Here is a 23,942-nt window from a genome sequence, read left to right as displayed (position 1 = left end):
AAATAAACCGACTTCACACACTGAAATTATATGTCAACTATCTTTATTAATCTTGTTGTAACCCCAGATGATTTTCCTTGAGACAATACTATTTCAGTTTTACTGTTTTTACTTCCATCACCACACCCTCATTGCACTGCAGAATTCACTGTATGCAATCAAGTACCTGAGCCATGGTTTGTGATTTTGTTAACGAGTGATAGCACAGATGACACCATCACAAGGGAAGGGTTTTCTTCTGACACCTGGTTTTGTTTGCGTTCCTGTAGGAGAGTTTTAGCGAAGGGTGGTTTCAAAGGTTGACTCGTTCCCCCTTCACAAGTCGACTTCGAAATATCCAAACATCCTGGAAATAAGGCCAAACAGAAGGAATTTATGGAACACTTCTATTTGCCTATTCACCATCTACATAGGGTTAAATAGGGGGAAAATTTCCCCATAATTGCTACACTGGTTAGTAAGTAAACCATGTTCTGAGACTCCAATTAACGTAATATCTAAAATAGTGCCACCACACTAAGTCAGTGGGGGCCCCACATCGCCAGCCCTGGCTGAGGTGGTGCACCTGCTAACTGCAGGGAATGTCTCGTAACATCGCCAGTTCCTGAAGAGTTTCCTCTGCACTTCCCTGCCGCCCTTTATGCTAACTGCTTGAGCCATCTAGAACATTCTACTCCTGATTACATCCTAACCGGGAAAACCAGTGTCTTGGGTTACTAATTTGTTTGTTGCTTTTTTTCCTTTGTTTTTTGATGACACAATTTAGAACTCCTTGTTTATTATTTATTTCTGGGCAAAAGGTATGGTGGAAAGGATGGTTTTAAATTAGACCTCTGAATTCTTATGTTGCTAAGGGAACTTGCACCAACCACTGGGACTCATGTTCTCCTACACAGCATGGAGCTGTGCTGACTGCTCCTTTCGGTGTGGGAGAAGAAAACAGGAGAATGGACGTGAACGTGCTTTGATACCTCACAAAGAATTATAGAGCAGATCACAACAATTAGCACCGCCATTCCCAGTAAATATAGGAGGCATTTATTCAGCACAGCCTTGCTGAATTCAAACATATGTGCAGCTGGACCTCATCATATCTTCAGGGCACTGGTTCCAGGACCCCCAGGGAATACAACTTCTGAGGCTGCTCCAGTCCCTCATCTGAGTATCAAGTAGTGTATAAAACCTGATCTAACCTGTGCACATCCTCCTGCCTACTTCAAGTCATCTTTAGAGTCTTCATAATATTAGTACAATGACAATGCTATGTAAACAGTTGTTCTGGATCATTCAGGGACTAATGACACAGATAATTTGTCTGCTGGTCACCGGTAGCTTTGACTGTCTGCTCGTTAATAAGGAACAAGTCTGTACATATTTGAGTCTAGTGGAATATTTTTTAAAATGTTTCTGCTTCTCTTTTATACTTTGGATGATTGATCTACAGACACAGAACTTGCAATTAAGCAGAGCTGACCCCATACTGTGTTTGTCCTATGTTAAAATTCAGGGTGTCAGACAGAAGTCCCAGTGGACAGATTAGGTTGACTGTGTGAGGCATTTTAAGGACTGAACAAAAGGCAAGGGACAAGATTTCGAGGGAAAAATGCCAAGCCAAGACATGTCAGCTGGGGTCACACCTGCAGGAAATGAAGGAAGAAGATTCTCACACTGGGAAGCTACTTCAGACTGTGACTGGCAACGGCTGGTGGCTGCCTTGGCAGGCAGTGTCCTACAGCCCACTCAGCAGCCCAGAGTCCCTGTGGTAGCCCGTCTCCCTCGGAGGCATTTGCCATTGCACTTGTCATTATCTATTACAAATTACATATAAAGAACAGATAAAACGCGCATATTACATGAACTAAGGTCACCACGTTTAGTTATTTGGCTTGACTGATAATCCGTCTACTGGTCTTCAGCAGAATATCCACTAGCTAAAAATGATGATGCACGCGTGATGCGTGTCCACAAGAGAGCATATGCAGCACTGTTTCATGGCCCTACTCAATGAATGTTCCTGATCTTTACCCCTGCTGTATGCAACCTGCGGCTCTCCTCAAACCCCAGAGGCAAGTTTACCAAAAGGAACATGTACTTGGGCATTGCTCTCTGGCAGCCTCACTGGCTTTGCTAATGGCCAAATGCGTGATTCTGTGGTGAACAGGAGGCCTGTGATGGCCATCCCGAACTTGGACCTGCCCTGCTCTGCCTTCAGAAGGTAGCGTTCTGAGCTTCATTTTATCTCACCGAAATCTGCTTCCTACTTTTGTTCTTGTCTGTGCTGTGTGCAACAGGGCTGACCTCACACTGTGGGACCTCCCCAAGACACAGAGCGGCAGCTGCAGGTGCCCGGGTCCCCTGCAGGGGGAAGCAGGTGCAGCCGGAAAGGCCACTGCCACTCTCAGTGCGGCTCAGCAGTGCACTCTGCACCTCCCAGAATTAAACTGGGTGGGAGAACCGTGAAGCATCTGAAGACACACGTGACACCAGTACCTTATTTTTCACAAGCGTACCTTCAAGTCCACGGTGCCCTCATAGCCCTGGAATTTATCCGCCATTCGTGAAACTTCCTTCCCAATGTTTTCTTGGATGGTGCCCTCCACATCAATGTAGTGGCAGTCGGCACTGGCGTAATGGCAGGAAATGGCCTATAGAGAGTGGTGAAATTGAGAAACACATCCCATTGCTGCCAGCAACCAACCAGGCAGGGAGGCCTTCTCTTACCCAGCCAATTCTACACTGGAAGCCTGCTCCATGGGACACAAATTCAGTCTCTCTGTAGCTCAGCTCCACCCCTCTCCCAGGACCCCAGTTAAAGGCTAACTGAAAATTTACAAATGGTTTTAACCAGGTGTGATAACTGAGGCAGCTGAGCCGATCATTGTTTTTTAAAAGGTGTAGATGGGGGGCTGGTGCTGTGGCATAATGAAGTAAGCCTTTGCCTATATCACCAGCATCCCATATGGGCACTGGTTCATGTCCTGGCTGCTCCTCTTCCAATCCAGCTCTCTGCTAGGGCCTGGGAAGGTAGTAGAAGATGGCCTAATTACTTGGTCCCCTGCACCCATGTGTGGACTTGGAAGAAGCTCCTGGCTCCTGGCTTCAGATCAGCCCAGCTCTGGCCATTGCAGCTAATTGGGGGGAGGAGGAACCAGTGGATGGAAGACCTCTCTTGGGAAAGCACTTGGGTCCTTGCCCCACACAGACTTCCAGGATTCTGGTTTCAGCCTGGCCAAGCTCTGGCTATTACAGCCATTTGAGGAGTGAACCAGTGCATCAAAGATTCTCTCTCTCTCTCTCTCTCTCTCTCTCTTTCTCTGTCACTTTGCCTTTTAAATAAAAAATACATCTTTAAGAAAAGAAAAGGTATGGAGGGGACAGGAAACACAATCCCCTAGGTGAGAGAACTTTGCCATGGGATTTTCCTAAGCCCCACAAAGCCAGGTATCCCAAGTAGCCCGTCATCTTCTTAGTTCCAAGACTAGTCCCCCTGCCAAATTTGGGAGGGTTAGTATTCTGATGGCAAGCATGAAAACAAAAGACACTGTGGAAAGAAAACCCATGCCCACCTCCTCGCAAATCAGAGGGAACACTTCAAGGCCAAGGCCGTGTTTCCTTCAAGGCAAAGGCTTAAGTTATGTGGTTCTTCCCGTTCTAGAAAAACTTATACACAGACCTAAGTGGCAAAGCAACGTTAAAACTCACTGTCTTTGCCACAGGTCAGATATCTTAAGGTGACTGCACCCTGCAGGAGGACTTACTACTTTGCCCAACACATGGAGCTTTCAGAGAGTGGAGTGCCAAACTCCATTTCCTTAGGTGAGCCCCCATGTAGCCACAGCAGAGCCCCAGGCAAAGGCAAACACGTGTGCGCCGGCATTCACATTGTTATGTCATGATGATTAATATTTTTCTGGGGCATTAAGGCCACTGAAAACATCCTGAAGGAACACTGCACAGTCCATGTAGTAAAACCCATAGCGCATTTGCATAACTGTCCCTGCACCTCCTCACTCCTGTGGCTCGGAGGGCTGTGTGAGTGCAGAGTCCAATCCCATCTTCTATTTAAGATTCTGGCATTATTGCACAGGATGGGTTGTTTGTGTTCGTTGTGACTTGGGAAACATGTTAGGGACCTTGATTGCTGAGGTTTTATTGGAATCCTCTCAATTTTTTTAAGTGTTATTTTTTTTTTTTTGAGAGGTCAAGTACAGAGACAGAGAGAGACAGAAAGGTCCTCCATCCGCTGGTTCACTCCCCAAATGACCACAATGGCCAGAGCTGGGCCAGGACAAAGCCAGGAGCTTCATCCGGGTCTCCCATGTGGGTGGAGGGACCCAAGTACTTGGGCCATCTTCCACTGCTTTCCCAGCCATAGTAGACTCTGGATTGGAAGAGGAGCAGCTGGGACACGAACCAACAGCCATATCGGATGCCAGCACCATAAGCAGAGGCTTAGTCTACTACACCACAGCGCTGGCCTCATCCCCTTTAATTTTCCCGCTTGGGAGGCTGCCTCAACTTGCCTCAGCCTAATCTGGGCCCTACTGAGCCCGGGGAAGAAAATGAATGGATGGAACATGAAATGTGACCCCTGACCTTTGGCCTCAGAGAGGCTTCAGGGATTGGTGGGAACAGCATGATGAACTGGAAAGCCCCACTGGGCCCCAAAGGAGCTCCAGTATTGGGTGTGGACAGCATGTTATCCTGGGAGAATGTGTACCCACGGGACTGTCAGTCTGTGAGACCAAGAAGGCAACCATCCGGGGTGTGTGAGGATCCTCATTCCCTTTTGAATGCAAGCAATGAAATTAAAACCTTCTAAGGCCAAGGGATTAAAATATATATATATATATATATATATATATATATATGGCTGCTGTTCGTTCTGGCTTCAGGGCAATCAATTCAGAATCAATACAACGTGTATTGGCTCAATACTGTTTTCCCAGCAGTAATATTAACATGAAGTTCCCTCTGGTTATCCTTTACACAAGCATCTAAATTCCACATTTTTGCCCCAGAAGAAGCCATCCCGAGCACGTTCATGTGTCAGTAGTAATATCCACATGATTAGGATCCTGAGGTCCTCTGGCTTCTCACTGATAAGAGCCAAAAAGGCACAAGGCCCACAAATTGATTTCCTGGTAAACAAACTGGACTAAAGTCCAGTTTAGTTAAAACTCACACACCCTTCACATTTTCATATATCTTAAAATTTTTGTTTCTAACTCATCATCTCTGAGAGCTGCAGCAACGTGAACGCATACCTTCCGGAAGCCTTGGGTTCTGTTCCGCCCGGATCCATGGATGAGCAAAGGATGAAAGAAAACTGTGTCCCCCTTCTCCATCACAAGGTGCACGCGGGCGTTGTTCTTCTCGTAGTCCTGGATCCCGTGGTACATTATGTTAACTCCTCCCTGCGACACACAAGAGAAGACACAGCTAAACACGAGGAAGCAGCAGCATCAGTAAAAACTTGTTCAACGGCTCACCACGGGAGCACGGGCGCTCTCTGTTCTTCCAAGAGAAAGAGACATCTGAATCAGAGTCTTGGAAAAGTTTTCAGGGGCCAGCACTGTGGTACATGGGTTGAGCTTTTGCCTATATTGCTGGCATCCCATGTGGGCTCCAATTCAAGTCCTGGCTGCTCCACTTCCAATCCAGCTTCCTGCTAATGTGCCTGGGGAGGCAACAGAAGATGGCCCAAGTGCCTGGGTGCCTGCACCAATGTGGGAGACCAGGAAGAAGCTCCAGGCTTTAGTTTGGCCCAACCCCAGCCCTTGCAGCCATTAGGGGAGGGAACCAGCAGATGGAAGCGCTCTCTTGCTCTCTCCCTCTCTTTCCCTCTCTCACTGCGTGTGTGTATGTGTGTGTGTATGTATGTGTGTATCTCTGCCTTTAAAATAAATAAATAATTATTTTAAAAAAATAAGGAAAGCCAAATTTTTCCATACGCAAAAGCCTCTCGGGTGCCTGGTTTGAGAAGTCATGTGTTGGTATTAAATCTTTGAAATTTCATGACTGAGTCAAACAGGAAGCCTCAGACGGGCTTTGCCTTTTGGATCAGTACGGGTCGACCCTTCCCTGCCCTCCTCCTGACCCTGCCAGCTGACTCTGTAACAGTCTTTGCCAGCAGTGTCCTCTCCCAGAGCTCGCGAACATTCTTCTCCATTACAGGGGCGCGTCTCTGAGAAGCCAGTCCTTCTGAAATAGGGGCAGGGTGGAAATGCTCAATTTGTACTTTATTTACTTTTTGCTCAAAACCATTTATGTCACGTCCTTAGTAAGAAAAAAAAAAACAAAAAGAATACATTTGGTGTTTGTTTAAAACTGTTTCCAAAGCAAGTTATTGCTTTAGGTAATGGGTTACATCTTTATTGCAGAAACTCAAGTGAGAAGCATGTAAAGCTTGCAAGCCTCAGGGTGTGTGTTTGGCTTAGCTGTGTAGATGCCTACACTCCACATCAGGGGCCTGAGTTCCATACCCGCCTCCAGCTTCCTACTAATGCAGACCCTGGGAGGCAGCAGGTGAAGGGTCAAGTACTTGGGTTCCTGGGGCCGGTGCTATGGCACAGTGGGTTAAAGCCTTGGCCTGAAGTGCTAAAACCGGCAATCCATATGGGCGCTGGTTCTAGTCCCAGCTACCCCTCTTCCGACCAGCTCTCTGATATGGACTGGGAAAGCAGTGGAAGATGGCCCAAGTCCTTGGGCCCCTGCATCCATGTGGGAGACCCAGAAGAAGCTCCTGGCTCCTGACTTCGGATCTGCACAGCTTTGGCCGTTTTGGACATCTGGGGAGTCAACCAGTGGATGGAAGACCTCTCTCTCTCAGTCTCTACCTCTCTCTGTGACTCAGCCTTTCAAATAAATAAAAATATCTTTAAAAATAAATAAAATAATAAGCTGTAAGCTCCTATTTTTAAAAAAAGTACTTGGGTTCCTGCCACCCACATGAGAGACCTGGCCTGAGCTCCCAGCTCCTTGACTCTGCCACTGTGGGTTTCTGGGAAGCGTGAACCAGTAGATGGGAGTGCATGCATGCGCTGTGTTTGTCTCTGAAAGAAAAAGAGAAGGAAGGAAGGAACAGAGGGAGGGAGGGAGACAGCGAGGGAAAGAGAGGGAGGAGGGAAGGAAGGGAGAGAGGAAAGACAGACAGCGAGAAAGACAATAAAGTTCACAGTGTGGGAGTTTACATGGGTCACTGGGGGGCAGGGAGGCAGGAGCACCCATTCCCCTTCCCAAGGGATCCCAAATCCCCTCTGTCTGCGCCCACTTCCCTGCTGCAGAGTGGTGAACCTTGACCCAGTGCCCTTCTCTTCTGGCAAAAGGTGGAAACGTGACCCAGGCTCCGCGAGTCAGACCCTCCAGCCCCGCAGCTGCCACCACTCTGAGCCCCGCAGAGGGGCACAGCCCCATCCTGGCCCTGGAGCCCTACAGACATCCCTCGGCCTAAGGCATCCAGAGCCTCTCCTGCTGCTTACTTGCACTAACTCTCACCAAAACCGGAACTTCATGGATGATCTCACAATTCCAAGTTTTTCTAACAGGATCAGACTCAAATATTTTCACGTGACACTAATCATCCGTGCAAGAATTCTAACGGAGACGAACGTTCAGAGGTTCTTCACTTCTGAAGACCCACAACCCCCACTTCCTGCTCAGCCACAGGTGCTCTTCCAGCCCAACGGTCTCTCAGGCCTTCCCAACCTCCTCATCTTATGCTTCAAATGCTCATGGTCTCCTTCTGGTTCCTCTTGCTCTGGACACCCACAGCTCCAGTGCATCCTGGGCCAGAGTGTCAGCCTATCCTTCCTCAAGGACCGATCTGATGCCGCCACTCGTTGGCTTAAAGGAGCTTAACAGTCCCCAGCATCTACAGCTGCACGGATGCACAAAGCCAGAAAGTAACTCAGTGTTTACCTGTGATTAAGAGAGCTTATCTCGCCAGCGCTGCAGCTCACTAGGCTAATCCTTCGCCTTGCGGCACCGGCACACCGGATTCTAGGTCAGTCGGGGCACCAGATTCTGTCCTGGTTGCCCCTCTTCCAGGCCAGCTCTCTGCTGTGGCCAGGGAGTGCAGTGGAGGATGGCCCAAGTGCTTGGGCCCTGCACCCCATGGGAGACCAAGAGAAGCACCTGGCTCCTGCCATCGGATCAGCGCGGTGCACCGGCCGCATTGGAGGGTGAAACAACGGCAAAGGAAGACCTTTCTCTCTGTCTCTCTCTCTCTCACTGTCCACTCTGCCTTTCAAAAAAAAAAAAAAAAGAGAGAGAGAGAGAGAGAGAGCTTATCTCGATTGTGGTGGGGATTGCACAAGGGTGTGTTTGTGTGTGTGTGTGTGTGTGTGTCAAAGTGATCATGTTATAGATTCAAAATATGCTCAGTTTGGGGCAAAGATGATGACTGGGAAACCCACATGCCACATCAGAATGCCTGGTTTGAGTCCTGGTTCCTAGGCTTCTGGACCCAGCTTCTTGCTGACGCACATCCTGCGACACAGCAGGTGTCAAGTACGTGTGTCCCTGCCACCTATGGGGGAGACCTGGCCAAGCCCTGGCTGTTGTGATCATTTGGGGAGTGAACCTGCAGATGGAAGAGCTCTGTCTCTCTCTCTCTTTCTGCTCTCTGCCCTTTAACCCAGGCCTCCTGCTTGGGCCATTCTCCCCCGCGCAGCCCTCCACAGAGCCCCGATGGCCTCTGCAGTTGCAGCACACGGTCCCATCCTCTTCTCCGCTCTCAGAGCCACGGTCAGCGAGCAGACTCGGGGGCACGTATCACCCACATCCAGGGCTGAAGTGCTTATGTCTTCCTCTGCGATTAGGCCATGCCATCTCGGGCCCTCCGCAGCACCTGCTCAAGTTCCCCACCTGGGCCGGTTTTCAAACGCGTGTTCAAAGGACAACTACACTGGGTGTTTGGTCTGACATCCTGCAACTGGCGCTGATCACATTTCTAAGTCTCGGGACAGCGCTTGGCTAAGAAAGGCAGTGCCCTCTCCTCTGTATGCTCTTTATGGATGCTGAGTGAAATTTAAAACTGGGAAGGAGATTCGGCTCCTAGACAGACCTACCTCCCACTGCGGGTAGTCGTGCGGCTTCAGGGGGCCTTTGTGGGTGCCGGGAAGCACCACCAGACAACCGTTGTTCCGATCAATGTGCTCCATTGCGGTCCACGCACAAACAATGAGATTGCTGGGCCGGAAGGGGAAATAGTGCAGATCCTGGTGCAAGGGATGACGGGACGTCTTCTTGCCTGAAAGAGAACCTGCTGTTAAAAGCTGTTCAAGGGCAGACAAGAGGCCCCGTGGTTAAGACACTGGTGAGGACATCTGCATCCCCATTCAGATGCCTGGGCGTGATACTCAGTCCTGGCTCCTAACTCCAGTTTCTTGCCACTCTGCACCCTGGAAGGCACTGGGTGAAGATGGTTCAAGTACCTTAGTTCCTGCCACCCAGGTGGGTACCTGGATTGAGTTCCTGGCCCAGCCCCAGGCATTGCAAGTATCAGGGAGTGAATCAGAAGATGGGCTCTTTCTTGAGAGGGCTCTCGCTCTCTCTCTTTTCTTCTCAAATTTTTTTTAAATTTTAAATAAATAATCAAATTAAATCTAATGTCTTAAAAAGACATTTGTCCAAGTCTCAGAATTCCTTATCCTTTGCCTAGAAAACCAGAAAAATGAACTATCCCCAGGCAAATGAAACAACACTACAGAAAAATCAACCTCGAGAGAGAAGCAACCAACTGGATGTCAAATCAAGTGCGAAGGGGCCAGTACTGTGGAGTAGCAGTGCCACATCCCATATGGGTGGGGGTTTCAGTCTTGGCTGCTCCACTTCCGATCCAGCTCTGTGCAATGGCCTGAGAAAGCAGTTTACTGTGGCCCAAGTCCTTGGGCCCCTGCACTTGCGTAGGAGACCCAGAAGAAGCTCCTGGCTTTGGATCGGCCCAGCTTTGGTCATTGTGGCCATTTGGGGAGTGAACCAGCCACTACAACTGCAGGAGCAAAGCCAGTCTGAAGCCAGAAGCCTGGAAGTTCTGCACCACCAAGGTCAGAACATCAACCTCACATATGTTAATTGAACAATTTTTTCTTGCTTCTCCTTAATAAGAAGAGTCCTGGAGTACTGTGGTGGCACCGCTGGTTAAGTACCACCTACAATGCTGGCATCCTTTATGAGCGCTGGTTCGAGTCCTGAATGCTGCACTTCCAACGCAGCTCCCTTCTGATGCACCTGGGAAGGCAGCAGAAAATGGCCCAAGTGCTTGGACCCATGCCACCCACCAGTGAACTCAGGGGGCTTCCATAGCCTTGGCAGCTCATGACAAGAGCCTAGGGTGATTACTGATGCCATAAACAAGAGTGTCAATTTGTTAAGTCAACAACAGGAGTCACTGTGCACTTACTCCTCATGTAGGATCTTTGCACTTAGTGTGCTGTACATTGTGATTTAATGCTATAACTAGTACTCAAACAGTATTTTTCACTTTATGTTTCTGTGTGGGAGCAAACTGTTGAAATCTTTACTTAATATATGCTAAACTGATCTTCTGTATATAAAGAGAAACGGAAATGAATCTTGATGAGAATGGAAGGGGAGAGGGAGTGGGAAAGGGGAGGGTTGTGGTTGGGAGGGACGTTATGGGGGGGGAAGCCATTGTAATCCATAAGCTGTACTTTGGAAATTTATATTCATTAAATAAAAGTTAAAAAAAAAAAGAAAGAGGGTTGGAGGGAGGTTACGGGGGGGAAACGCTATAATCCAAAACTCTACTTTTGAAATTTATATTTATTAAATAAAAGTTTAAAAAAAATAAAATTAAATTAAAAAAAAAAATAAGAAGAGTCCTTTACCAACATCTGGAGGTTTGTTAATCAGCATTGTGTGCATGGCCATAATATTGGGTCCGGTGAAGCACTCCACGTATTTCAAGATCTAAGAAAAAAGCGGGGAGGGGAAGGAACAAAGTTTCATGGGCAATCAGAAGTACAGGCCAGTGGCGCCAAGGCCAACTACTCTATGACAGGCAAGATGGTAACAGTCAGTATTTCACAACACTGCGAACAAAGCATGGCGGAAAATCCAGAAACTGGAAACCACTCTAAATCTACAACCCTTTGAATTGGGCAGGCTTGTCTGAGTAGCTGGGAATATAACCTGTTTCTCTTCTACAAGAAAGGGGTGCGTTTCTGTAAGGTATCAGCCTAGAAGGCAAGGACCAGCCCTTCTGCCACCCAAAGCCACAGACAGTGCCCAGGGAGAAACGGCTTCCTTTTTCTTCTTGGAGACCCTGCACAAGAACGACCCTGCCTAAGTGGGCCCAAGGGGAGCATCTGGCCCGGCAGCTGGGTTTGAGTCCCAGCTCTGTGCCCAATTCCAGCTCCCTGCTCCTGCACACGCTGGGAGGGAGCAGCTGATGGCTCAAGTCGCTGGGTTCTTGCCACCCACGTGGGAGAGAGACCTGGATTGAGTTCCAGCGCCCACCTTTGGCAGGCCCAGCCCTGGACACTTATGGGCATCTGTGGAGTAGAATTGTGAGTGGAGATTTCTCCATCAGTCTGCCTCTCAGACAGTAAGAGAAGAAAGGAAGAGCCCAGCAGGATTCACTGCTGTCAGGAGCAGCCAGGTCAGAGCAGGGCAGCGGCTCAGAGGACACTGCACAACCAGTGTGCCCTCCCCTCCATGTCTTCACATAGGCGGGAAGCAGGCCCAGTCACAGGAAGCAGGCGTGCAGCAGTGGACAAGAAAAGCAGGTCCTGTGCCTGTGCAGTTGGCAGTCACGTGGGAATCAAGATGCTGACTCGATCATGACCTGGGAGCATTGTGTGGCACAGCCAAGGGGGAGCTGCACCGAGAGCACCTGACAAGGTCCCGGGCTCTGGGGGTGGGGTGCTGCGCCACACAGGGACCCCAGCCACGGACTCCCAACCAAATGCCCACGACACATCGGGCCATCTAAGCCTTACACAACGCCTGAAAATTCACTCCGTCTTCCAAAGAAGCCCTGAAGGTGAAAGTCCCGCACGGATAAACCCAAGACTCAGAAATCAGATCAGGGAAGAAGACGGCATTCAAGCGTGGGCCAGGTCTGATTCCAAAACAGGAGGCAGGGCCCGCTCCTCCTCACAGCCTGATCTCTGCTAGGTCGGGAATGTTGGCAGTTACAGCCTGAAACACTTGAAATGTACAAACAGCTCGAGAGGCAGGCCTCACGGTTCTGTCTACACCAAGCCTGGGACTGTGCACCTTCACTTGGGCTCGCGCTTATAAACCCCCACGGCTGAGAGCCATCCCCACCATCCCTGCTGTCCTCCGTACTGTTCTTTAGCCAGTCACTTGCCTCAATTACATCAGCTTCCTTCTAAATCTTATCCCCAGTACTAACTTCCTGAATCGTTGAGTTCGATGTGCTGGTGATGCTTCACAACACATGGACAGAGAAGTAACCATTCACGTAACTCGTACCTCCTGAGGGCGCTACAGGAACTGCCAATATTCACCCAAGGTATTCACAGCAGCGTTTCGCCAACCACAAGTTGTCACCCACCATCCCGCAGCCGAGTTCCATCTCCAGCACAGGACTGCACGACAGTCCAGGGGGCCGCTTCCCCTCGGTCCTCTGTCTGGGACCTGGATGTGACGGCACAGGTGGCATCCCTGTACAGCCCACCTCTGGGAACCAAGCTCTCTAACAGCACCTGCTTATAATTCCTATACTCCCTGGGAAGCCTCCTGCAAAGCCAGTCCAAACAAATGGCTCGGAAACTAAGACCCTGGTATACTGCAGTTTGAAAGTTACCAGATGGCTCCATGCAGAGGGATGTGGGAGGACGACAGGCACCCACTGTAAGTGAAAAACACAAGGTGACAGCCAGGAGGTTCCTGATCCCTGACACAGGCAGGAGGGGTACAAGTGAGAGAATTCCCGACATATATACTCAACAGGGAACGAGGTCCCGGGAGATGGGGTCACTCCTTTTGTGTACTGCTTGGATATTTTCTTATTTGTTTTTAATTTTATTTATTTATTTATTTATTTTGGACAGGCAGAGTGGACAGTGAGAGAGAGAGGCAAAGAGAAAGGTCTTTCTTTTCCATTGGTTCACCCTCCAATTGCCGCTGTGGACAGCACGGTTGCCCGGTGCACCACGCCGATCCAAAGCCAGGAGCCAGGTGTTTCTCTTGGTATCCCATGTGGATGCAGGGCCCAAGCACTTGGGCCATCCTCCACTACACACACCCAGGCCACAGCAGAGAGCTGGACAGGAAGAGGAGCAACCGGGACAGAATCCGGCGCCCCGACCGGGACTAGAACCCGGTGTACCAGTGCCGCAGGTGGAAGATTAGCCTATTGAGCCGGGGGGCTGGCCTGCTTAGATATTTTTTGCAAATATGGTTCACTCTTAAACAATAATACTCTTGGATGGCACTGCAGCTCACTTGGTTAATCCTCTGCCTGTGGCACCGGTACGTTGGGTTCTAGTTCCAGTTGGGGCACCGGATTCTGTCCTGGTTACTCCTCTTCCAGTCCAGCTCTCTGCTGTGGCCCAGGAAGGCACTGGAGGATGGCCCAAGTGCTTGGGCCCTGCACCCACATGGGAGACCAGGAGGAAGAACCTGGCTCCTGGCTTCAGATGGGTGTAGCACTCCGGTTGCAGCAGCCATTTGTGGGGTGAACAAACGGAAGGAAGACCTTTCTCTCTGTCTCTCCATCTCTCACTGTCTAACTCTGCCTGTCAAAAAAAAAAGAATACTCTTTTTCAAAAAAAGAAATCTAATTTTTAAAACCAAAGCATCCTGGGGCCAGTGCTGTGGCATAGCAGATAAAGCTGCCGCCTGCAGCATCAGCATCCGATATGGATGACGGTTCAAGTCTCAGGGGCTCCACTTCCAATCCAGCTCTCTGCTATGGCCTGGGAAAGCAGTGGAAGATGGCCCAAGTCCTTGGGCCCCTGCACCCACATGGGAGACCCGGAAGAAGCTCCTAGCTCATAGCTTCGTTTGTGCCCAGCTCAAGCAGTTGCGGCTATTTGGGGAGTGAACCGGCAGATGGAAGACCTCTGTCTCTCTCCCTTTCTCTGTCTGTAACTTCTATATCTCAAGTAAATCTTAAAAAGAAAAGAAAAGAAAAAAAATACATGAGTTTACGTATCATGGCCCCAGTAACTTCACGCCCGTTGTCTCGGAAGGGCTGTGTCCCGTTCACCCAGAATTCTGTTCCTTCTCAACAGACACACGGCTCCTCAAGGCTGCCATCCCTGGCGCTGCGGGTGGGGTCATTCTCTGTCTGGGGAGGGGGCTGCTCTGGCTCTGGGCACTGTAGCATGGCTGAGCCCCGCTACTGCGGCATACCCGGCTCCCACCCAGAGGAGCCAACGGGAGCGAACCAAAACTCGCGAAATACCCACTGGGGGCCCAAAGCACCTCCAGCTGCAGACTACAGCGCTTAGAGCCACATGCAGGAAGGGGCAGGGGCAGCAGATCTGGGGGCAGGGGTGCAGGCTCGCAGCCTGGCGATGCTGCACACAAGCCCAGCACACAGAGCCTCTGACCTCGGGCAGGGTGCAGTATCTGAAGAGCTCCTCGTCTTCCTGGAAGTTCTGAATCTTGGTAACCGATTTCTCACTCAGGTTTTGCTCAGATTTCACAATGGCCACATCTTTCATCACCATTAAGCCCGGTGGTCTCACCTCCTTTCTGCAGATTCTTTCAAACTCACTCCTAGGAAAATAAATTTGCATATGGTGTCATGAAGGCAAGCTCCCAGCACCTGTCCAGTCTCGCCCTGCCAGAGGGACCTACAGTCTCCAGCAGCAGGTTTCCCCGCACTACAACAGAATAGTCCTGGCAACAGGGAGGGGACAAGGCCACCTCAGACGTGCCGGCCTCCTTACTGCCAGGCAGGGATCACCCTACCACAATGAAAACGTGGCTCAGCTTGGCAAACCTGCAGGGAAACCGTTTTGTGGTTTTGGTTGCAGGGTAAAAATGATGGCCACACGCCAGTCGCGTTCACCGCGTGCCAGCCCCCACTTGCTAAGTTTTCCTTACTTGTCACTGTACTTAGTCTTAGCCGTTGGGATGGCGGCACTGTCCCAATGGCCATTGCACAGATGAAATGTAGCAGGGAGGGGACATGGAGTCGCGGAAACCTAGGCAGATGGCCCCAGGACGCGGCCCTCAGTCTAGCCCAGAGCTCATACCCAGCTCCTAACAAAGTGAATCACTGCAAACACGGATCAGGAAGAGGCAGGTCTTGACTCGGGTCCTCATGCCACAGAACACACAGTTCATAACGAACAAAGAGTGCTACCGTACCTGAAGCGCTGAATGTCAGCATCCGACACCAGATTCTTAATGACCAGATACCCGTTTTTTTCATAAAATTTTCTCTGTTCTAGGCTTAGAACATTATTATCCAGAGTATACCTAAAGAAGAAAAGATTTCCATAATATCTTTATAATTATAAGGAAACAACCTGTATCAAGAACCTAAGAAAGATTCATACTCTACTCTCCAATCTGTTATTTCTGTTCCTAACTGTATGTAACTAATCTAAAACAACCTAAAAAGCATGAACTATAATTAACACCCCAAAAAACTGCAGTAATAGAAGAAAAATTAACTGACATTATGAGGGAAGTTAAAAAGTTTGAGGGAAATAGAATTAAAATATAAGTTTATTGAGGTACAAAGAATTTTTTTGAAATCTACGCATAGTATTTTCACATTCTGGATTTTCCACAGACTTTTTGAACACCCTGTATATCCACTCAATACTTTATGAATCCAGCATTAAAAATAAAAGGCATGGGGCCAGTGCTGTGGCGTAGTGGGTTAAGCCGCTGCCTGTAGTGCCAGTATCCCATATGAATGCCAGTTCGAGACCCAGCTGCTCCACCTCTGATCCAGCTCTCTGCTATGCACTGGGAAAACAGTGGAAAATGGCCCAAGTCCTTGGGACCCTGCACCAACCCAAGTGGGAGATCCAGAGGAATCTCCTGGCTTTGGATTGGCACAGCTCTGGCCATTGTGGCCAACTGGGGAGGGAACCAGTGGGTAGAAGACCTCTCTCTCTCTCTCTCTCTCTCTCTCTCTCTCTCTGCCTCTCCTTCTCTCTGTGTGTAACTCTTTCAAATAAATAAATATTAAAAATAAAAGGCATATGATAGTTTGGATGATGTTTCTTCTAATACGATATGAGGACCGTGATGTAAAGCCAAGACACTACTTGTGGAAAGATGCAGGGGCAGGTGTTTGGAGCAGCAGCGTAAGTCATCCCCTGAGACACCTACATCCCATTCCTGAGTGCCTGGTTCGAGTCTTGGCTACTCCATCTCTGATCCAACTTCCTCTTAATGTGCATCCTGGGAGGCAAGAGATGATGGCTCAGCGGCTTGGATTCCTGCACCCACGTCAGAGACTTGGAAGGAATTCTGGGCTCCTGGCTTCAGCCTCGGCCTAGTCTCAACTACTGTGTTCCTTGGAGAGTGAACCAGGGGGTGGTAGCTCGCTCTCTCTTTTTTTGTCATTGTCTTTCTCTCTCTCTCTCACTCCCTTTCCGATAAAATGAAAATACATCAATAAAAACTTAGAAGAAAAGTTTAAAACCTGCAAAAATATATCCAAAATAATTTGTAAGAGTGAGTGCCTTTCAGTAATGGAATTATAGATGAGTATATAAGATTTTTGGTGTAATGAATATATGTGGTTTTTCAGATGGGAAACAATTCAATACACTTTTAATTTTCTAGTTGGTGCATTCGTAGAAGTAATCAAAGTGACAACATTGAAATAAGTACACAGCTACATAAGTACTCAAGCTACATAACCCACTCCTTGACATGAGCCCTTCTGCTCTGTAACACAGCAGGGTAACTGGACTCTAGAACAAATAATTATGCGCTTGAAACCACGGAGAGCAGAAGAAATGGTATCTGAGGAGGTAGTAAAACTACCCCTATTTGATCATTTTACATTGCATACATGTACCAAATTACAATATCATATCCCATAAATAAGTATAAATCTTAACCAGCAATTTAAAAATTGGAATTATTGCTAATAATATTTATTACAAGAAGAATATTTATGAAGGTCAAAGCCTTCCCTATCAAAGGTGACTTAAGATACGCCAGAGATGCTAGCTAGCTAATATGTCAATATAACTACAAGCTAATTTAAATGTAATATATATCATGCCTGGGTTATTAGTTATGTAGTTTGATACTGTTCCTTCCTTCTGAAATTTACATATAGAAAATTAAAGTCAACACACGAAACATTTCCCCCAACTTTACTGATTAGAACTAGTTCTGGAGGACTGGTGCTGTGGTATAGTAGGTTAAGCATGTGCCTGTGACACCAGCATCCCATACAGGCACCGGTTCGAATACCAGCAGCTCCAATTCCAAACCAGCTGCCTGCTGATGGCCTGGGGAAGTAGTAGAAGATGGCCCAAGTGCTTGGGCCCCAGAACCCTCTTGGGAGACCCGAAGAAGCTCCTGGCTTCGAATCGGCACAGGTCTTGCCGTTGCGGCTAATTGGGGAGTGAACCAACGGATGGAAGACCTCTCTTTCTCTCTCTCTCTCTCTCTGCCTCTCCTTGTCTCTATGTGTAACTGTTTCAAATAAAATAAATCTTTTTTAAAAAAATAAAAAATCACAGTTGGATCTACTTACTGGAATTGCTGAGGCTGGAAACTGGCAGGGGAAGATGTCCCTGAAGTGGGGTGGGCTACCTAGGACGTGAATTAAGGCAAATAAGGTAAAACCGAGGAGCCAGCCGTTCCGAGAAATAGCCCCCCGTGCTAGTTCAGTTCTCACGAGAAAGGCATCTTCCTGAACAGACGCGGGAGCTCTGACTTCACTCCTCCTCGGACAGGTGCACACCGCGGCTAAGGCGCTTTGGCCTCTACCACCTCACTTCATCTTCACAAGGACCCTAGAGGTGGCTGGAGACGGAGCACTCTGTTATTACTCCTGCTGTACAGAGCAGGAATCCTGGGTGGGGGAGACTCAGCACGGGGCCAAGTTCACTTAGAGGGATCCACACTCTGCAGCTGCCATGGGCTTTAGTCCACAGAACTGCTCCTTTCTCCAAACTGCTAAACAACCAAGAATCTCCAAGGTGCAACTCCAGAAGGAGAGGGGCATGTGTCGTTCACAGAAGGTTTTCAATTTAGTGGGACTTCTGTCCAAACTATTAAAAAAAAAAAAAACCTGTAAAATAAACAAGAACTCCAACAGCAGTAGGGTCTACACAGCTGAGTATAAATTTAGGTATCTTGAAGAAATTCTTTAAGATTTATTTTTTATTTATTTGAAATAGAGAGTTAAGAGAGCGTAAAGATGGAGAGTGAGAGAGAGAGAGAGAGAGAGAAAGTCTTCCATGCACTGGTTCATTCCCCAAATGGCTGTAACAGCTGGAGCTGGGCTGATTCAAAGCCAGGAGCCGGGAGCTTCCTCTAGGTCTCCCATATGGGTGCAGGGGCCTGACCATTTGGGCTGTCTTCTGCTACTTTCCCAGGCACACTAGCAGGGAGCTGGATCAGGAGTGGAGCAGCCAGGACTTGAACCAGTGCACATATGGGATGCCGGCACTGCAGTTCGGCGCTTCAACCCACTGTGCCAGGGTGCCGGCCCCTGAAAATTCTTTTTGTAAGCTCTCTTTCATGGTTACACATCAGTGACGTAGTATCTCGTGCTGGTTTTTTCTCATTAGTTCTGTAGTCTGAAGAGCTTTTTTCAGATTGTCACTTGTCATCACATGTCATTTCTTCAATAATGTCTTCATAGCATGTGGTGACAATGCCATACTCCAGGAGCGAGGCAAGTCAGAGTCAGAATTATTAGCTTCTGTCTGTTTACACTGAGGCACAGAGGCTCACAGGATACTAAGTCTTGGTCAACAACTCTCAGTAAAACATTGTGAACACAGCCAGACTTCAGCCTCCCCTCTTCCTGCATCGTGGTGTCTTTTGGGCTGTTGCTCCTGGAGCACTGCTTAATGATGTGCAAATGTTTCCTCTATAAATTCAGGAACAACGGGCTGATGCTGTGGTGCAGTGGGTTAAGCCACTGCATGCAACAGCAGCATCCGGTATCACAGTGCCTGGTCAAGAGTCCTGGCTGCTCCACTTCCAGTCCAGCTCCATGCTGATGAGCTTGGGAGGGCAGCAGAAGATGGCCCAAATGCTTGGGCCCCTGCACCCACATGGGACACCCAGATGGAGTTCCTGACTCCTGGCTTTAGCCCAGCCCAGCCCAGCCCAGCCGAGACATAGCTATTGAGGCCATTTAGGAAGAGAACCAGCAGATGAAAGGCCTCTCTCTCTTTCTCTCTCTCTCTCTCTCTCTCTTACTCTCTTTTTCAAGTAAATAAATCCTTTAAAAAAATAGTTGAGGGGTCAGCGCTGTGGCGTAGTGGGTAAAGCCACCACCTGCAGTGCCGGCATCCCATATGGGTGCTGGTTTGAGTCCCAGCTGCTCCGCTTCTGATCCAGCTCTCTGCTATGGCCTGGGAAAGCAGTAGAAAAAGGTCCAGTGCTTGGGCCCCTGCACCTACATGAGAGACCCCAAAGAAGCTCCTGGCTCCTGGCTTCAGATTGGCGCACTCCAGCTGTTGTGGCCATCTGGGGAGTGAACCAGTGGATGGAAGACCTCTCTCTCTCTCTCTGCCTATGTAACTCTGCCTTTCAAATAAATAAATAAACCTTTTAAAAACCACATTATGTTTTAAACTTCAAATGATTATTCCTAATTCCAAAATCAACATCACTTTAGAAACAGTTAAGACTGGGAAGAGCGCTCTGGGCTTTAGCGTGTCCTCTTGGAAACCTCAGCGCCATGAGAGGCAAGTGGAGGAAGAAGCGAATGCCAGGCGGAAGTGCAGAAGAAGGAAGATGAAGCACACATCCAAGTACGCTGCTGGCTGTGTGCCCATGGGGGCCAAAGGAGCAGAAGTAAGAAGTGCCGGATCCTGGGGACACCGGGACACATTTCGCTACAAGCTGTTGGACTGCCTGCTCCCAGCTACAACCTGTCTTGGAAGGATCTGGAACTTCATCACCAATGGATCGCCAGAACCACCTATGAGACGCACTTTGCTGACACCAAAACCGTCCTTGATGGCCTTTGCCCTTGGCCTGTGACATTCTGGACTAGTTCTGTTCTCCACTGTGGCCAAGGATAACCCGGGTTCAATAAATTATTTCTTCTGCTGTGTTAGCCAAGGAATTGAAAACAAGAAAAACCACTGGGGAGAAACAGAGTTCCCAGGGGCCCACGCAAGAGTAAACCACTCATTCACCAGAAGTCTAAGCCAGGGCTGTCCCACTAGCCACTGGCCATACCTGGCTATTTAAATTGGAGTTTATTGGAGCAAAGAAATCCCTCCCCTGCCATATTTCAAATGCTCAATAGCCAAATGAGACAGGTAGTGACCAGAATGGACAGTGCATGGACAGAACGGTTCCAACACTGCAGAGAGCTGTACTGCTGAGCACTGTTCCAGGAGTCACCAGTGAAAACACCAGGTTCTACCCTCCATCCCACGACACCATCATCAAATTTTAAAAAGTGGTTAGAGAATCGACTGGGGAATCTCAGCTCTGGTCCCACGTAGATCTAGTCACAGTATTAGCACCGGGTCTCAATCTGCAGCTTGCATCAGAATTTGGGCCCCACCCCCACACTCTGATTCCTTAGGTTTGAGTTGAGCCCTAGAATATCTGCATTTCTAACAGGTCCCTGGTGATGCTGGGGCTTCTGGCCCAGGGACCACACTTTGGCCATCTCTGCTTTCGTTAAAGGAGCTTCGTTACGGTTTTTACTCTCTCCTAGCCTGTCAAGTGAGACTGCAACATCTCCTCCAGCCCCCTATTTTGTGGACAGAACCTTAAATTTGCCGAATTTCTGATACACTGCTGCTCGGGAACTCAGCAGGGAGAGCAATCGCCGAGGCAAAAGAAACAGCTGTAGGCTGGCACCGCGGCTCACTAGGCTAATCCTCCGCCTTGCGGCACCAGCACACCTGGTTCTAGTCCCAGTTGAGGCGCTGGATTCTGTCCCGGTTGCCCCCTTCCAGGCCAGCTCTCTGCTGTGGCCAGGGAGTGCAGTGCCGGATGGCCCAAGTGCTTGGGCCCTGCACCCCATGGGAGACCAGGAGAAGTACCTGGCTCCTGCCATCAGATCAGTGTGGTGCGCCGGCCGCAGCGCGCTGGCCGCAGCGCCCATTGCATGGTGAACCAACAGCAAAAGGAAGACCTTTCTCTCTGTCTCTCTCTCTCACTGTCCACTCTGCCTGTCAAAAAATAAAATAAATAAAATAAAATAAGATAAAATAAAAAGAAAAGAAAAGAAACAGCTGTAATCAACAGCTGTAATCAACTTCAGGGCAGCTCAAGATTCTAAATGCAGAGGAACTGCAGTGAAGCAGGTCACTCACTCAAAGAAAAATCCCAGGCGTTTTTCTAGTGGGTTACCAAAAGGACCAGCATGCCCGATTTCAAACTATCTTTGATCCAAAATAAGCTTATCTTTTAATTCCATTTCCCACGAACTTTGGAAGGACCTGCGCATGCTCTGGATGAGAACCCTTAACCCGAACAGGCACCTGGCCTCGGGCCTCGTCCAGAGACAAGTATCCGGATCCACAGCCACCCAACATCAGCAGCGCACCCAGTCCTGGGCGTGGCTTCTGAAGCCGCAATGAGGAGGCAGGTTCAAAGTACCAAGTCCCTTTGCAGGGCACGGTGTCAAAGTCCCGCGGGGGGTCCCAGAACGCACCCCCCACACACCCCCAGGAAGGAATGAAAGCAGTGCTGGCTCCACCAGGACAGGCAGTCGCAGGGCAGCGCCACGCCAAGCGCTGGAGCCCCCTCGGGGAGCGTCCCTAACACCTGCCTGCCAGCTCACACCGCGCTTTGCATATGTGTCCAGGGCTCTGAGCAGCCTCAGAAAAAATGGCAAAGTCCTCTTCAGGATCAGCTGCCCAGACCCCAGAGCAAGAAACCGAACCCCCAAGGGCGCACGGACCATGGAGCAAAGCCACAGCGGCCAGCGAGGCCCGCCGGGGCCACCCGCGTCTCGGGACACGGCCTCCTCCCCGATGCCCGGCTCGCCCTGGGGGAAAAGTGACCCTAGCTGGGACGAGCGCACGGAGGCCATCGCCCCGGGCCCGGGTCCGAGCGGCCCACGCAGGAGCAAGGATACGATGGCCGTGGCCGAGGGGTGGCCGAGGTGTCCCAGCAGGATCCTCAGGCGGGCGCCAGCGCGCAGCTGATCCATGACGGCGGTGCTGAGACCCCATGGCCTCGGACTTAACTCTGCAGGCAGCACCGGAGGCGGGGCGGCCCCGCCCAAGACCGGGGCGTGGACTCGCGCGGCACTAGGGATCCCTGGTTCGCCGCCCCAGCGTGGGCTGGCCGGGCCACTGGGCTGCGGGGACGTCCTCCCAGCGACCGGGGGGGGGGGGGGCCCTTCCGGCAGCACCCAGGCTTGGGGCCAGGGACTGGACGGAGGCCCTCCAGTGACCCGTGGCTGAGCGGAGAAGGGACCCAATCCGTTTAACCCCACGTGGCTCTCCTTCCACTAACTGCAGAGCGCACGCAAAGTCAAAGGTTCACCCGTGCAAGTCACATGCCTGAGCCCTTTGGCCTGTGACCCCTCCTCCCCCAGAGCCCCCGAGGTATTAGAAGGACCTCGGGCCTGCTCCTTGCCCTACTCCCTGTTAACCTCCGCCGCCGCCCCGGTCACCCCATGCAAGATCCTGATCCTCAGCTGGCAGGCTGGGATCGCGGAGGCGCACCTGGCTTTTGAGCCCCACTTCAGAGGCTGAGCCTTGGAGGAGCAACTACCAGATGGCGAGCGGACCAACTGGTGTCTCCCTACCGCCCTCGCCTGGTGAGCAGTAGGAACTGCTAAGAAGAGAAAAAAAACCAACTAAAAATATGAATGCGGCTCACCTGTCACCTACTTGGAGCTCAGACCTCGCCCGCACTGGGCCTTGCAGTGACTGCTTTCCCACTACTTAGACCTGCACTGGTTATGCTGCTCTCAAATGCCCTCGTTGAGCAGGTGTGTGAAGATCCCCGCCTCGGCTCTGTTAAAACATTTTTTAAGATTATGTTTCAATGTATGATTGTTACCACGAGGAGAGCCACGAGAAGAAGAAAATCCTTGAACGTCTACAATCGTCCTTTATCTGTTTAAAGTCAAGGGATGTTCTTTTCCTTCCTACTACCTTATTATTTATTTATTTATTTATTTATTTATTTCAGTTGGAGGCAGGTGTTGAGCCTAAGAGTTCAGATGCCTGCATACCACATGGGAGTGCCTGGGTTCAATTCCCAGCGTCAGCTCCTGTCTCCAGCTTCCTGAGAGGCGGCGACGGCTCCAGTGGTTGGGTCCCTGCCCTCCACACTGGGTATCTGGACTGTGGCAGTCTTGGATTGAGTTTCTGGCTTGGGCCAGCCCAACCCATGCCGTTGTGTGAATTTGGGGGAGTGAAACATCCAGTGGGAACACTCTCCTTCTCTATTCCTCTCAAAGACATTTCTTTTTTTTATTTATTTATTTATTTTTTTATATTTGACAGGCAGAGTGGACAGTGAGAGAGAGAGACACAGAGAAAGGTCTTCCTTTGCTGTTGGTTCACCCTCCAATGGCCGCCGCAGCCGGCGCGCTGCGGCCGGCGCACCCCGCTGATCCGATGGCAGGAGCCAGGAGCCAGGTGCTTTTCCTGGTCTCCCATGGGGTGCAGGGCCCAAGCACCTGGGCCATCCTCCACTGCACTCCCTGGCCACAGCAGAGAGCTGGCCTGGAAGAGGGGCAACCGGGACAGAACCCGGCGCCCCAACCGGGACTAGAACCCGGTGTGCTGGCGCCGCTAGGCGGAGGATTAGCCTAGTGAGCGGCAGCGCCGGCCTCAAAGACATTT

The 23,942-nt window shown here is 49.9% G+C and overlaps 1 protein-coding gene across 3 annotated transcripts; it reads right to left on the bottom strand.

The window, feature by feature from the left end:
* Positions 1-26: 26 nt before the first annotated feature.
* LOC149122659 (phytanoyl-CoA dioxygenase, peroxisomal-like) lies at positions 27-22,925 on the bottom strand. 3 transcript variants are annotated; one of them, XM_089312331.1, is made up of 9 exons: positions 22,812-22,925; positions 17,684-17,955; positions 15,319-15,429; positions 14,553-14,721; positions 10,854-10,935; positions 9,072-9,253; positions 5,268-5,417; positions 2,511-2,645; positions 27-346 (listed from the first exon to the last, which is right to left on the bottom strand). In XM_089312331.1, the coding sequence occupies exons 4-9, from the start codon at positions 14,670-14,672 to the stop codon at positions 293-295; spliced, it is 723 nt and encodes a 240-aa protein (XP_089168457.1). In that variant the 5' UTR covers positions 14,673-14,721; positions 15,319-15,429; positions 17,684-17,955; positions 22,812-22,925; the 3' UTR covers positions 27-292. The 3 variants fall into 3 exon arrangements, with proteins under 3 accessions (XP_089168457.1, XP_089168458.1, XP_089168456.1); XM_089312332.1 differs by having other exon boundaries at positions 17,684-17,742; positions 22,812-22,897; XM_089312330.1 differs by lacking the exon at positions 22,812-22,925 and adding an exon at positions 22,217-22,311 and having other exon boundaries at positions 17,684-17,742.
* Between the last annotated feature and the right edge of the window lie 1,017 nt (positions 22,926-23,942).

The sequence above is a fragment of the Oryctolagus cuniculus genome, chromosome 13, assembly GCF_051225735.1.
Source record: "Oryctolagus cuniculus isolate XC-2025 breed Fujian yellow rabbit chromosome 13, ASM5122573v1, whole genome shotgun sequence".
Lineage (NCBI taxonomy): Eukaryota > Metazoa > Chordata > Mammalia > Lagomorpha > Leporidae > Oryctolagus > Oryctolagus cuniculus.
Note: the sequence above shows the minus strand (reverse complement) of the source record. Positions and strands in the feature narration are given on the sequence as shown.

What these genes read in the sequence shown, in the direction of transcription:
- LOC149122659 (XM_089312330.1), bottom strand. Translation starts at nt 22,291, where the DNA reads ATGGATCAGCTGCGCGCTGGCGCCCGCCTGAGGATCCTGCTGGGACAC. An exon ending in TTCCAGCCTCAGCAATTCCA is followed by an intron (nt 15,430 to 17,683) that starts GTAAGTAGATCC and finishes TTTCTTCTTTAG; the next exon opens with GTATACTCTGGATAATAATG. An exon ending in GATACTGCACCCTGCCCGAG is followed by an intron (nt 10,936 to 14,552) that starts GTCAGAGGCTCT and finishes CTTTTTTCTTAG; the next exon opens with ATCTTGAAATACGTGGAGTG.